Genomic DNA, 14,336 nt, shown 5'->3' with positions numbered 1-14,336 from the left:
GCTTTAACCACTACACCACCATAGCGCCTTTGATGTTCCATAGGTATTAGTATTTGCCCCCATTTTACAGATGTAGAGATTGAGGCTCAGAGGTAGAAGTAAAGAATTTAGCCTAATTTCACACAGCTAGTCAGTGGCTGGTCTGGGATTTATATCTTGGTCTTCCTGCCTCCAAACCGATCGTTTCCACCTCCTCATATGGCGAAATGATACCAGTTGTTGTCAGTTCTGACTCGTGGTGACCCCACGTGTGTCAGAGTAGAACTGTACTCCATGGTTTTCAATGGCTGGATTTTTGGAAGGAGAGAGCCTTCTTCTGAAGCACCTTTGGGTGGACTCGAGCTGCCAACCTTTAGATCAGCAGCCAAGTGTGTTAATCTTTTGCACCACCCAGCGATGCTAGGAACCTGATAGGAAGGAAGAAATATGGAGGCAGTAAGTAGTGTAGGGAGAGAGATGAGAGAGAGACTATTGATCACTTTGAAAACCCACATATCCACTGTATCGTAGTGAGTGCTTTACTACAATGGGCTCTGGAATCAAAATGATCAGGTTCAAATCCTGCTTCCACTACTTATTCGTTCTGGGATCTAAGGTAACTTACCCCTTCACTGTGATTGTTTTCTCATCTGTCATGGGGTTCATAGGATTGTTTTGAGAATGAAATAATTCATATCAATTGCATAGAACAGTGGGTAGCACACACTAAGGGCTTGATAAGAGAAGCAGTAGAGATAAGGAGTAATGGGGGTGGGAAGTGAAGAGCCTTTGAGAAATTCAAAGATTAGGCAGCTGGGAAGCTGGAGAGAGGGGCACAAGCCTAGAGGCACAATTTCATTCAGAGAATGAGATTGAGGGCCAATGAGCCAAGATGGTAGTTGAGCCTACTGAAGGCCTGGAAGAGGTGAAATGGACCTGGGAGAAGCAGAAAGTGCTGATCAAGGCAAGCATGAAGCCTGCAAGGATATCTGGTTGTGGAAAGTTGATGAGATCTGCCCTCTTCCCATACTTGACCACAGTGAGCTTTTAGAGGGAACTGGACCAAGATCTGGTTCACAGGTCTCACCAGAAGTCCTTGAGGGCAGGGACTGGCTCTGCCAAACTCTCTGCTGTAGCCACACCATCTGGCACACTGCCTATCTCATAACAGGTGCTCAATTAATGTCAGATGGATTGTAGTTGCTGGGAGGAGGAAGCAGGTAGAGAAGGGGCACTGGGACAAGACCCTATATCCTTCCCCCACAACCAGGGGGGTAACCATGGTAATGACCTCTCCTTCCTCCAGGCCTTGTGGTTTCCTCTGTAGCTTCTTTCACTTTCTTCTTCTGCTTTTCCCCCACTCTTCTTTCCTCCTCTAACCCCTTAACTACCTCCACATCCTTAATTTTTCTCTCCTACATACACAGGTCATGGGTGAAGAAAGCCAGAGACAAAGCAGGCAAGGCCCCAAGGAAGAAGGTGGGTCACAGGGGATCAGAGGGATTCACAGAGAGTGAGGGGAAAACAAAGAACAGGGGTGTAGTGGTAGAGGCCAAGGTATGGAGCTGAGGTTGGAGACAGTGCAAAGGCAAGTCATCCTAGGGGCAGGGAGATCTATTGGGAGAAAAGTTTAACAATGGGGTCATGGATGGTCAGTGGAGGTTGGTCATGTGGGGAAGACTGGCATCAGAAGGGATAAAAAGGGTGAGTCACAAGGTGATAATGAGATCATAGATGGTATGAGAGCACTCTGGGTGAGAGACTGGGATAGAACAGAAACACTGTAATAGATGCAGACTGTGGTTCTTAACTTTTCTAGGGCCAAGGACCTCCATGAGAATGAAATGAGATTGCAATAACCCCTTCCCTAGAGAAGAGCAGATATGCACATATACGTAACTGGGGGGGTTGGTCACATACTCAGAGACCTCTGAAGCCCAATTAGGCCTTTCCAGAGGTACATGTTGTTGTTATGTGCCGTCGAGTCAGACCCAACTCATAGCGACCCCTCCTTGGGTTTCCGAGGTGGTATCACTACAGAAGTAGATTGCCCAACCTTCCTTCCGAGGAGTGGCTGGTGGGTTTGAACCACCAGCCTTCTGGTTAGCAGTCAAGTGCCTTAGGCACTATGCTACCAGAGCTCCTTCAGATGTCCACAGGATCCAATATAAGAACCTATACCTGGTGGCCCCAAACCCTCAGGGTGTCCCCATCCTCTAGTTCAGGTGTGTTTTCACCCCATTTCCTTTGTTCTTTTCACCAAGCTACCAAATCCAGTAGATTAGTTTACCCTCCTCAACCAGCTCCCTCTCCAGCTTCCCAGCCCACTGGCAGGTCAATTCTCCTACCACTTCCTAGAGGGAGCCACATCCTATGAGTTTCCATCACTTTATTTTGCAAAAATAGAAAACTCAGCAATATGCGATACAGCTGGGTGGAGGGGAGATGTAAACAGAGGGGGAGGGGACAGCACCCTGACCCCCCAGAGAAAAAGGGGAGCCAGTGGGAATCTTATTTGGCAGCTAAATACAAACTGGGGATTGGAAGAAGAAAGGAGGGATCACAGGGGCCCTGGGCTCCCCCTCCCAAGACCCCTGGAGGAAGGGGTCAATTCCAGGGTGTAAACAAAAGCTAATAAATAAATAGAGGCTTCCTCTGGGTCAGGGCGGGGTCAGCTAAGCAGTACCCCCCCCCCCAGCCAAGCTGCTCTGGGGTCAAGGGGGAAGGCACTAAGGGGAGAAGGATCCCCTGGCCCCTCTGTAGTGTAGAAGGCTCCCTGCCCCGATGGCTGAGATGGGGGGCAGAGGGGGCCCAAGGCACACTGCAGGGCTGGAGGAGGGGCTTGTAACGGAGGGCACAGGGTAAACTGAGCCCAAGCAAAGAGGTGCAGAACGGACCTGCATCTGTCCCTTTCACCCTCTGGCCCCCACAAAAACGTAGGGCCCAGCCTGCCCCCACCCTGAGCCTGGCACAGGGACGAGTGCACAGAGGGCAGCGTGCACCTGGCAGGTGCATTACGCAGCATTAGGCACCAAGGGTAGGGGCAAGAGAGTGGGCTCAGCCCTCCCCCTGCACCCCTATTTGGTCTCTAGTGTTCCTGTTTGCTCCCAGAGGCCTAAGCACCTGGCAGAGGGAGGGGCTGTGGAATGGCAGGGTCTTTCTCCCACCTGAGGGAGCCTGGGACCCTGGTATCTGAGGGGCAGCGCTGAGATTTTAGGGTCCAGACCCAGGCTCACCCCTCTACCCTCTCTCCTGGTGGGAGCAGAGCAGACCCCCAGGATTGGACGGGGAGCCAGTCAGAGCAGGAAGGGGGTCAACACAGAGGCACCCCTGGAAACTTTGGCAAAAACAAGGAGCTGTTTGGAAGGGGTGGAGAGAGGGCAGAACAGGTCTTCCCCCAGTCATTATGGTTTTGGGAGATGGTCAGTCTGCTGCCTGGAGCCCAACCCCCACAGAAGACAAAGTCAGGGGCCTTGTTCAGGCTGGGGGCTTTGGCTCCCTTTGCCCTGGCCCCTAGGAGCCTCATCCTCGCTAGAGGACTTGGGGTAGGTGCCAGGCTGTGAGGAGTCGTCCTCAAACATTTCAGGGTTCTCCAGCATCTCTTGGATTAGGGGAGGCATTGGGCCCGGAATCTCCATCTTCAGGGTAATGGCCCTTTCTGCTCCTGAAATGAAGGAACAAACAAACTCAGGGGGACAGAGGCACAGGCTTACTGGGGCTACCTCCCTTTTTTCAACTTCCCTTTGACTCTCTTCTGGGACCACTCCCCCAGCACAGATCTTCCACCTCTGCCCTCAGCTCATCCTTTCCTCCACTCTAGGGTTCCTGTGGGCTATCCCTCTGCCTGGACCCATTACTGGGTCTTCTCTGCCAAGCTTGTTACCTATTCACCCCATTCCCTTAGGATATCTTCACAAAGATCACACTGCTCCCAACTTCCAGCCCCACCCCCGAGGCACCTCACCTCTAATGTTCAAAGCTTGCCAATTGTTCCTAGGTCCATTCTTAATACTTTTTATAATAATAACCAAAGAACCAAACTCACTGCCATTGAGTCTATTTGACTCATATCAACTCCTCCTTGGGTTTCTGAGGTGGTATCTTGACAGAAGTAGATTGCCCAGTCTTCCTTCCTCCAAGCGGCTGGTGGGTTTGAACTGCCAGCCTTCTGGTTAGCAGTCAAATGCCTTAGATACTACGTCACCACGGGTCCCTTTATAATAGTAGCTAATACTTATCTAACACTTTCTACCAGCCAGGCATCCTTCTAAACTAGCACTGTCCGATAGAACTTTCTGAATAGATATTCAGAATGATGGAATATCTACTCTGTTTGATACAGTAGTCACTAGTTACATGTGATTACTTAGCTATTAAACAGGACTATTGCAATTGAGGGACTGAATTTTTAATTCACTGCAGTTCCAAGTTCATTGTGTATTAATTCAATCCTCACAATAACCTGAGGAGGCACTTGAAGGTAAATCCCATTTTACAAACTGGAAAGTGGAGGTATAAAAAATAAAGGAATTTTCCCAAAGTCTCCCCACTACTATGTGGCAAAACTGGGATTTCAGTGTAGACTTCCTAGTCCTCATACCCTCTGTTCTTGTCTCTTCCTATCTACCTGTCCAGCCTGGGAAGCAGAGGGAAAGCTCACTCCTGACTAACCCTTGGTGCTGATGCCTCGGAGGTCGGTGATCTTCATGAGCATCCTTGGGAACATGTAGGGCTGGCTGGGCCGCCGGCGCCGGGTGTACAGCCTCAGGGCTTCCAGCAGTGGCTCCTGAAGCTTGTCCACTTTTTCAGGTTCCTCTAAGTCCATGCGGTCTGTGGGGACAAGCACAGTGGAGTGAGAGGGGCAGAAACTGAAGGAAGGGAGGACACAGTGACAAGAGGCTGATCCTCAATTGACTCTGCTCTACGGGCCTCCAGGCCTCAGACTCTGTTCCATCAGCCCCTCACCTGTTGTCCTCGAGCCCCACCCTGCTCCAAGCCCTGTACCTTCTCCCCTTCAGGAAGTGGCTTCCTCTGAGAAATCATTCCTGCCTATGTCAGCACCAATATTTATCTGGTGTCTCCTCAGCAACCCCCAGCTCTGCCACTCTTTTATCCTGTGTTCCAGGCTTCTAGGAAGCTTGTACTGTATCAGAGAAGTCTGTGGATCTGGCCAGGTGAAGCAATCCCAGGGGAAGAGACTGAGGCCTCTGGCCTAGTCCCAGTCAGACAAGACAGCAATCTGGTGTGGGTGTGGTGGGAAAGAACCCTGAGCAAACGCCAGGGGGCACCCCCGCACCTCCGCAGATGAGGCAGATGGCGCTGAGCAGTCCTGTCTCAGTGTCATCCATCTCAAGCGGCAGGAGCTGCCCAGCAAAGGCAAAGACGAGGTCTGTGAGGGGCCCGAAGCCGGCATTGTGCATCTGGGTCCGGTTCAATGTCAGCCCATCGGAGAAGGTCATGGTGTCCTGTTCTGGGGTGTACCGCGTGCAGATCCGCAGCATCTGGAGGAGGTGGGGGAAGGGGAAGGGGTAAGGTTAGTGCTGGCTCTAGGGAGGGGCAGGTATAGGCCTAGAGAGTGAAGGGAAGATGGGGGTGGGGGGACAGGGGTTTTTTGAGGAAAGTAAGGAGGTTAGGTCCAGAGTGAGTGCCTAAAACAGGCATGGGCAGGAAGGCAGAGAGATGGCAGAGCTGAGAGTTGGGGAGAAAAGGGCCTGAGAAGACAGAAGGTGACAAGCAGTCCAGAAATTTAGGAGCAGGTCTTAAGAGACAGGGTTAAGACAAAAAGAGCCGGTAGAGGAGATCTAGGGAGTCCAAGATTTTGGGGGAAAATCAGGAAATCTCTGTTTGGACCAAGGCATTTTGAGGTCCTCATATAAAGGTCTGGCTGTGCCATTGGTGCTTGAATTTGGCCAAGTCGGGAAGCAGGGTGCTTTCAGAATTGTGAAAGACTTCAGAAGAGTTGGTCAGGGAAGAATGAAGATACAGAGACCTGAGAGGAGACGCTTGGCTGGGTGGCTCAGGTAGGTGCAGGACCAACCTACCAGGATGTCCAGGCAGGCAGCCTTGAGCAGAGTGATCTGGTCAGCAATGCTGAGCCCTGTAAAACCGGGCAGCCGCTTGGCAAACTCCACGATCTTGATGATGCACTTGGTGGCCAGCTCACTGAACTTGTCCCACAGCCCTAGATCCAGCTGTACCCGATGGTCTGCACTAGAGTTCTAGGGCATACAGAGGGTAGAAACACAAGCTAAGGCTCACTTCATTCTGGGGCTTCTTTCATTCTGTCAACACCCCCAAACTCTCCCCTCTGCATACTCCAAGGATCCCCCTTCTGATGTCCTTCTAGTCTCAGCACCAGACCACAGCTTCCAACACAACCTTTACCCATTCCCCAAAGTGAACAGCCCTCTGCCGTCACTGAGGCCCTTCAGGCTCCTCACCGTGGTATATTTGCCCAGCTGGCAGAGCGAGGGGAAGGTCTCCTGATGGGCTTTGCTGACCTTGGTGATAAGTTCTTCTAACTGAGGGCTCAGTTCATAGCTGTCAGGTGACCCTTCTTCTTTCACCTCTTTCTTCTTCTTGTTCCGGTCATTCCGCACAGCTTAGGAGTGGAGAAATAAGGAGAGAGGACCCTCAGAGCTTCCTTCTCGTGTCCACTCTCACTCTGATTTAATGTGCTCAGTTCCTACCATGAACATTTATTCCCTGAGCCCTAATCAGTGCCTCAGTTTCCCCATCTCCTACATGAAGTTCCATGCCCAGGCTGGCTCTCCCCAGCCCCACCCAGGGCCTGCAGCCCCTGGTCCCTCCCCAGGCCACTCAGGCTCCATCCTGCCCTTCCTGTCACCCTGCAGGAGCTGTGGAGGGGGGGCAGGATATGCAGGAGGCAGGATATCCACTTATAGCCTTGGCAGCACAATGGTGGGGAGGAGGCACCCCAGATCCACCTCAGGCTCAGCCCTGAGAGTGGAGGAGGGGACTGGCAAGCCCCCCACTTCTCCACGAAACAAGTGGAACAAGAGACCCTAATTCCCATTCACTCATTCAGAGGAAGGCTTAAGTCCAGAGAGGAGAAGGGGAAGGGGTGGGGCCTCCTGGGCAAATGGAATTAATCAGATAGGACTGGCCAGGGAAGAGGCAGCACCCCAGGGCAGGCTAGGTCTCAGAGGTCAGGGAAGAGGTGGGGCCAATGGAAGAGGCTGATTACCACAGGGCAGAACGGGAGTGCTAATGCCCAGGCCAGGGGCTAGGGGCCTACCTTCCTTGGACATGCCTACTTCAAAGCACTTCTGTAGCCGGCAGTATTGGCAGCGATTCCGAGTTACCTTGTTGATGATACAGTTTTTGTCACGGTGACATGTGTACACCATGTTCTTCTGGATGCTGCGGCGGAAGAAGCCCTAGAAGAAGCCCAAGACCCACTATGGGGATGATGCTTCTGCCCACAGCAGGAACCCCTAGGTAGAACACACTGGGCCAGGGCAGGGGTCCCTGCTGAGGAGAAAGGGGTGAGCCCTGGGGTTTTCTCCTTTTAAAGCCTGCTGAAATTGAGGCAATTCCTAGCCACAGTCCATGGGCAAGTGTTGGGGGTGGCCACTGAGGCTGGATGCTGGCAGTACTAGCCTCTCACAGGCCTTGAAGGTTGCCCCAGGTGCAGCCCAGTCAATCCACTAACCACCTATGTGCAAAGCAGCCCCTCTAACCTCACATGTGCCTACTCCCACACAGCGTCTCAGGCCTCTGGTCTGGTCTCTGGTCTCTGACCTTACCCAGGTAACTCGAGACCCCCATTTACTCACAGCCCACCCCATACCCACACCACCCCCAGGCAGGTACACACCTTACAGCCTTCACAAGAGCTGACACCATAGTGGTAGCCAGAGGACTTGTCATTGCACACGAAGCATGGCTTGTAGACCCGAGGAGGTGGAGGGGGTGAAGGTGAGCTGGGTACCATCTCCTCTGAGCTGGTGCTCTGTGTCTCCACCGCTGAGGGCAAAGGAGTCATGTGAGGGCTGGGGGAGAAGGACCTCTCAGGTCTCCAGGACTGCTCATCATACACATCTATTCCACCTCCTCCTCCAGTGCACTGGTGACACCATCACCAAACTCTGTTCCATCAGCCCCTCACCTATTGTCCTTGAGCCCCACCCTGCTCCAAGCCCTGTACCTTCTCTCCTTCAGGAAGTGGCTTCCTCTGAGAAATCATTCCTGCCTATGTCAGCACCAATATTTATCTGGTGTCTCCTCAGCAACCTCCAGCTCTGCCACTCTTTTATCCTGTGTTCCAGGCTTCTACACTACAGTACACCAGTCCCAATTACCATGAGTAGCCTACAGAAAACATTCCCAGAAACTCCCTAACCGTCACTATTACTGCAGCTCTTTGTGATCCTAGCCCACCTCTCTCAGTCTGGTCAACTCCCCATACAATAATGCCAGCCCTAGCCCTATATGACACTAATCAATTCTCTAAATTACAGGTCAAAGCCATTCTAGAAGTTAACTCAGTTTCCCCAACTAAAAAGTTGAGTTAAAGGAGTTATAATCATGCTAGTTTTAAAGTCTGTAAGAGCTCTGGTAGCATAGTGGCTAAAGCACTTGACTGCTAACCAGAAGGCTGGCAGTTCAAGCCCACCAGCCACTCCTCGGAAGGAAGGTTGGGCAATCCTACTTCCGTAGTGATACTGCCTCGGAAACCCAAAGAGAGGTCACTATGAGTCGGGCCGACTCGACGGCACATAACAACAACAACAACAACAGTAGCCCCCAAGGAGCTCTGGTGGCACAGTGCCTAAGGCATTTGACTGCTAACCAGAAGGTTGGTGGTTCAAACTCACCAGCTGCTCTGTGGAAGGAAGATGAAGCAATCTACTTCTGTAAAGATTTACTGCCTTGGGTAAAGTGTACGTGAACTGCTGTATGGAAAGTGAATTTGCTCTGTAAATTTTCACCCAAATTAAAAAAAAAAAAAAAATCTTCACCCAAATCACAATAAATTTTTTTTAAAAAAAGTAAAAACAAACAAAAGATTTACTGCCTTGGAAACTCAATGGGGGCTGTGACTCAATGGCAGTGAGGTGTTTTTTTTTTTTCCTTTTTTTTTTTTTTCAGCAGCCCCAGATCCTTCCCTGTCACTCTGGCCACTTATCAGGTGGCAATCTATTTCTGTAGTGATACTGCCTTGGAGGGGTGAGGGGAGGGGGACTCAGGGCACACAATAACAACAGCTGATGGGATAGTGCCTAAAGCATTTGACTACTAACCAGAAGGCTAGCGGTTCAAACCCACCAGCCACTCCTCAGAAGGAAAATTGGGCAATCTACTTCCATAGAGATACTGCCTCGGAAACTCAAGGAGGGGTCGCTATGAGTGGCAATCAACTCGAAGGTAAAGGCGGAGGAGCCTGTACCGCCCACCGTTCTCCTCCCAGGAGACAACAGATGTGGAGGCAGTAGGCAATTATGGCCACCTGCATCTTGTACCTGGAGGAATGACTTGCTGAGACACTCAGTAGGTAGAACCTACCCACTGCCACTCAGCCTGGTTCTGACTGCCATTGAGGCCATTCCGACTCATAATGACCCTTTAGAACAGAGCAGAACTGCCCCACAGAGTTTTCAAGGCTGCAAATCTTTACAGAAGCACACTGCCTCACCTTTCTCCCACAGATTGGCTGATGGGTTCAAACCACCAACTTTTGGTTAGCAGCTGAATGGCCTAACTACTGTGCCACCAGAACTCCTTAGTAGGTGGAACAGGACCTCATTTTCTCCTTAGTACTACAGGGTAGATAATCCTCAAGCTTCCAGGTTGCTGAGTAGGCCCCTTGCTTCATGGAGACTCCATGTGATAGAAAGTAGGACTGAGCTCCATCAGGTTCTCTTGGCTATAATCTTCACAGCAACAGATCACCAGGACTTTCTTTCTTACAGCTGCTGGGTGGGTTCAAACTGCCAACCTTTTGGTTGGAAGGCAAGTGCAAAGCACTTGTGCACCCAGAAACATTTTCCCCCTCATACCATCCCTCAAATAACCTCTAATATCCTTTTCTACAAAAACCACTGAGACAGTGGAGCAAATAGGGTATAGGAAAGTGGGTTAGGGGATATGCAACGGATTTATTTTACACCGGAAGAAACAGAGATCCTGAGAGGGGCAGTGGCCAGCCCAGAGCCACGCTGCCAGTTAACAATGGAGGCAAGGCTCTCCACTCTTCTGACTAGATCTAAGCAGACATGAGTCAGAGAAGCTGGGGAAGGGGACACTGGAGTATTTGCTCCAATTCTCAGGTGTAGAAACTGTTGGGAGTGGGTGTAACAAACCAGAGAAGTCAGGTGACAGTGGGTAAATAGAACAATGGGGGAGGGGAGCCATCTCTGGACCCTCTCTCTGATTCTGTGTCTTCTTCACTCCTAAACTGCTTTCTCCAATATCCAATCACAGCTCAAAAGGGGTCTCAGACCATGGCTCAGATAGTATGTGGAGGACAGGGGGCTGCCAAGTGTATCTTGTGTGTGTGTGTGTGTGTGTGTAGTTCATATTCAGAGACTAAAAAAAAAAAAAAAAACTAACATCAAGTCAGGTCCGACTTATTGGGACCCCTCCTTGGGTTTCCCAGGCAGTATCACTATGGAAGTAGATTGCCCAATCATCCATCTGAGGAGCCTAGAATCTATAAATTATTCAACCTGTAAGATCTGTTACCCAAACCTAGAAGGCCCAATTTAATGCAAGAAAATCCTAAGACCCTCCTTAAGGTGTATCCCACACACCCACACCATGAACACCTTCTTTCTAACACTCTGCAACCTGCCTGGTCAATAGTCCACGAAAAAGCAGCCAGAAGGGCAGAAGGAATGCTAGGATGCCTGGGTTCCAGGCTAGCTCCACCCACCCACAGGAGGGAAGCCCCTCCTACCCCCAACACACACACACACAATTAACATAAGAATCCTTCAGAAGCGTTTCCCCAATGAAAAAGAAAAAGAGGAGAGGAGGAAAAAAGGGTATTTGGGTCTTTTCAAGACCAGGGGTAGGGGACTCCAGGCGGGGTGGTGTTAAGAGCTGTGGGGAGGGGTGGGATGGCTTTCAGGACCTTCCCCCTGCCCCCCAGGCCTGCTATGGCATCTGCTAGAGGCACAAGTCTGCCCAGAACCTATGTGTGGTGTGGTGCTCACTCTGGTGCTGACGCCCTCCCTGTCCGCAGAGCGCTGCTTCATTTCCTCTCTTACGCAAGGGTCTGGGTGCGGTCAGACTGGCATGGGGCAATGTCAACCAATTATAAGTCTGGGGGCTGTAGGGAGGCAGGCCTCGGGACAGCTTTTCCCGTCTAAGTGACACTGTCAACCCATTCTCGGCACCCCTGTGGCACACTCCCACCCTCTGAACCCTAAAGCACATCTTAGTGGCTCTGAGGTCAATCTGGGGATGGAGGGTGCTGGAAGGCAAACTGAGTCTGCTCCACCCGACTTGCTCCGCAGTCCTTGGCCAGCAGAGACCGTCCATGGGGGTGCTGCTCCTGCCCACAGGAGGAGCCCCTAGGCTGGATAGGCTGGGCCACAGCAGGAGCCCCTGCTGAGAAGGAGGGGGGTGGGCTCTAAGTTTTTCTCCTTTTAAAGCCCAAATTGCTGAAATTGAGGAAATTCCTGACCAGGCTGAGCGGAGCTTCAAACAAACTCTTTATAACCGGCTGTAAACGCTCCCAGCTGCGAGGCCCAGGCTGAGAAGCCCTGGGACTCATGATCTGACACACACCTCCTTGGAGACACACACTCTCTCACACGACAACAGCACACAGGATACACAACCAGACTTAGCGATTGGCTTGTGTATGGCGACCAGACCCTGACACAGAGAGACACACAGACAGGCCATAAAAGCACACTCACTGGAACCACACCAGGGAGGTGGATGCACAAGTCACAAAGGCAACACACAACACTAGCACTGGGCTTCACATTTGCAAGCCAGCAGCTCTACCACCAGACAAACACCCAGCCTGCCAATGCAGCACCAGGACTCTAAACATGTCTCTAAACATGCACAAACACACCATCCAGCCCTCCCCTCAGAGGACCTCTTTCCTTCCCTGGTATAGACACAGGTCTAAACTACTTTTCTTCTGAAAGTGTTGGGGGCAAGCCTAAAGCTGGCTTTGTCTGCCCACCAGAATCCTAGAGGCTAAATTATTAGTTCAAATTGATATGCAAAAACATGCTGCCAGCCCAAAAAAGACCAGGATCTCCACCCAGCCCCCACAAAAAGCCCTTCCCGGGAGATTCCCTCCATCTCGCCTCCACCTCCACCTACCCCTGTTCCCCATCCAATTGGGCAATGAGAGGAAGGTTAAAAATCCTCAAGGATTTGGTACAAAGCAATAGTTACAGGCCTCCTCCACCCTTTAAACGCCACACTTTTCCTTCTTACCCCACCCCACCCTAAAGTACAGTCTCCAGTTTGCCATCTCCCTCTTCAGTCTCCCAGTCATTAAATCTGAGCAGCTCTGTTCTGGAACTAAAGACAAAAAAAAAAAAAAAATTCTTTTTAAAAAACCAGCCGAACTTGTAAACAGCGCTGCCGAGTGCCAAGGAGCGAGGCGCGTTGGCGGGGGCTCGCTGACCCAGCGTGCGCACTCCCCCAGCGCCCCGCCGCCCCGCCGCCCCGCCTGCGGCCGACCCCTTCCAAGCTTGTCGCAAGCCCCTCGTCCCCAGCCTTCGACACCCGGGCTACAAGCTCAATTCTAGCGCAGGGTTAGTTTGGGGGGGGGGGTTCCAGGCCCTTTCCATACCCCACCCCCGCCAGCCACTGCGGCCCGGGCTTCAAAGACGCCTCTCATCTGGACTTCATTTTTACTGCTTCTCAGTCCCCAGCTTTTTATTACAGCTCTGGAAAGGGGTTCCAGGGCCCCAGGCCTGGCATCTCCCATTTCACAGAAGGGGGAAGATGGATATTTGGGGACCCAGTAGCCTACTCCCACTGCTGCTGCCACCTCCAGGCCACCCTACTGCACACGCTGACTTTGCTTTAAACTTTTCGCTTCCTGCTAAAGTTGTGTGTGTTGGAGCCACAGGAAAAGTTACCTCTCTTCATATAACCACACACACACACACACACACACACATTTCCAAACTTCTTTCTTTCTGAAATAAGGTGTGGGGGCAGAGCCCAGCTTTCTCTCTGCTGTGTGCGCAACCTCTTCCACCAGGCGCGGAGGACACACAGGATGCACTCTCGAACACATCACTTTCCAAAACCGCCCCCGCAGCCACGCAAGGGCACACGCCCTCCCGGCCTCACGCCACAAACATCCCCACACAGGCCCATGCGGACCTGCCAACGCTGTCCGAGTGCGACAGTGGAGAAACCCTACACCCACAGCCCCTAGGCAAGGCGCTGCACACTCCAGGGACTCGCAAACTCTGCAAATAATATCTTTTACTCTCCCAACTTCCCACATGGACTTTACAAACGCCACCCACAGTCATGGGTGCCATACCCCTCTGGGGCAGCAGACCAGCGGGCACAAACTACCAACACACCTCGGTCTCTCCCTACGTCAGGAACTCTGGAGTAGCATCAACCACAGATCCTAGCTAAATACCCACCATAAAAACCACACACACTCCAAACACTACTGCACACACCCAAAGGAGTCGCTGAGGCCCCCACTTTTAAAGGGCTAGTACCCCGCCCCTCACATTTAAAGGGCCAGTATCTTCGCTTGCACCCCAGTTCCACCCGTTATACATGGAAAGAGTGAGAACCTGTTTCTCCCTCAACCCACACCCCACCCCCGATCTCCAGTACCTACATTGTAGACTGGCGGGTTGCGGCCAGGCAAAGGGCTCGAGTCCAGCGAAACAGGAGCTGCCCGCGGCTCTGCGCAGCAAGCCGGCCCCGGGCCCCGCTGCCCCGTACAGCCGTCGCTGGCCCGGGACAAACGTTTCCATGCAGTCGTACATCGCGACCCGGCTTGGAGGGAAGATGGGTGCTAGGAACACCAAGGACCCGCAGCCGATTCCCCCTCCTCCCCCGGCGGCGCCCCGCTCCAGGAGGGGGAGGGGGAGGGCTAGCAAAGGGCGCCGGGCTGCATAGGGGGTAAAGGGTGGGCGGGGAAGAGGGGGATCCCCAGCAAGCAAAAGGGACTGGGCGGGGCGCAAAGCCTGGGCTGCTGCTTCAGCAGCGGTCCAGGTCACTCTGGGTGCCTCGGCAGCAAGCACTGGGGAGACCTTTTGTAAAAGCGAAGCCCGGAGGGGTGGGGGTGGGGCTTGGAGAGCGGAGGGGGCCGGGCACCAAGATGAGCTGAGCTGGGAGTGGAGCGCACACACATACACAAACATACACTCGCTCCGCGG

General features: G+C 52.3%; 1 protein-coding gene across 1 annotated transcript; it reads right to left on the bottom strand.

Moving 5' to 3' along the window:
• Positions 1–3,443: 3,443 nt before the first annotated feature.
• RARG (retinoic acid receptor gamma) lies at positions 3,444–14,034 on the bottom strand. Its single transcript, XM_007949527.2, has 8 exons — positions 13,793–14,034; positions 7,820–7,968; positions 7,238–7,379; positions 6,420–6,580; positions 6,021–6,197; positions 5,276–5,480; positions 4,651–4,809; positions 3,444–3,643 (listed from the first exon to the last, which is right to left on the bottom strand). Exons 1-8 carry the CDS (start codon positions 13,941–13,943, stop codon positions 3,444–3,446), a joined length of 1,344 nt encoding a protein of 447 aa, XP_007947718.1. The 5' UTR covers positions 13,944–14,034.
• Between the last annotated feature and the right edge of the window lie 302 nt (positions 14,035–14,336).

Source organism: Orycteropus afer, unplaced genomic scaffold, assembly GCF_000298275.1.
Source record: "Orycteropus afer afer isolate SDZICR_OR568_19922 unplaced genomic scaffold, OryAfe1.0 scaffold00247, whole genome shotgun sequence".
In the NCBI taxonomy this organism is placed as follows: Eukaryota; Metazoa; Chordata; class Mammalia; order Tubulidentata; family Orycteropodidae; genus Orycteropus; species Orycteropus afer.
Note: the sequence above shows the minus strand (reverse complement) of the source record. Positions and strands in the feature narration are given on the sequence as shown.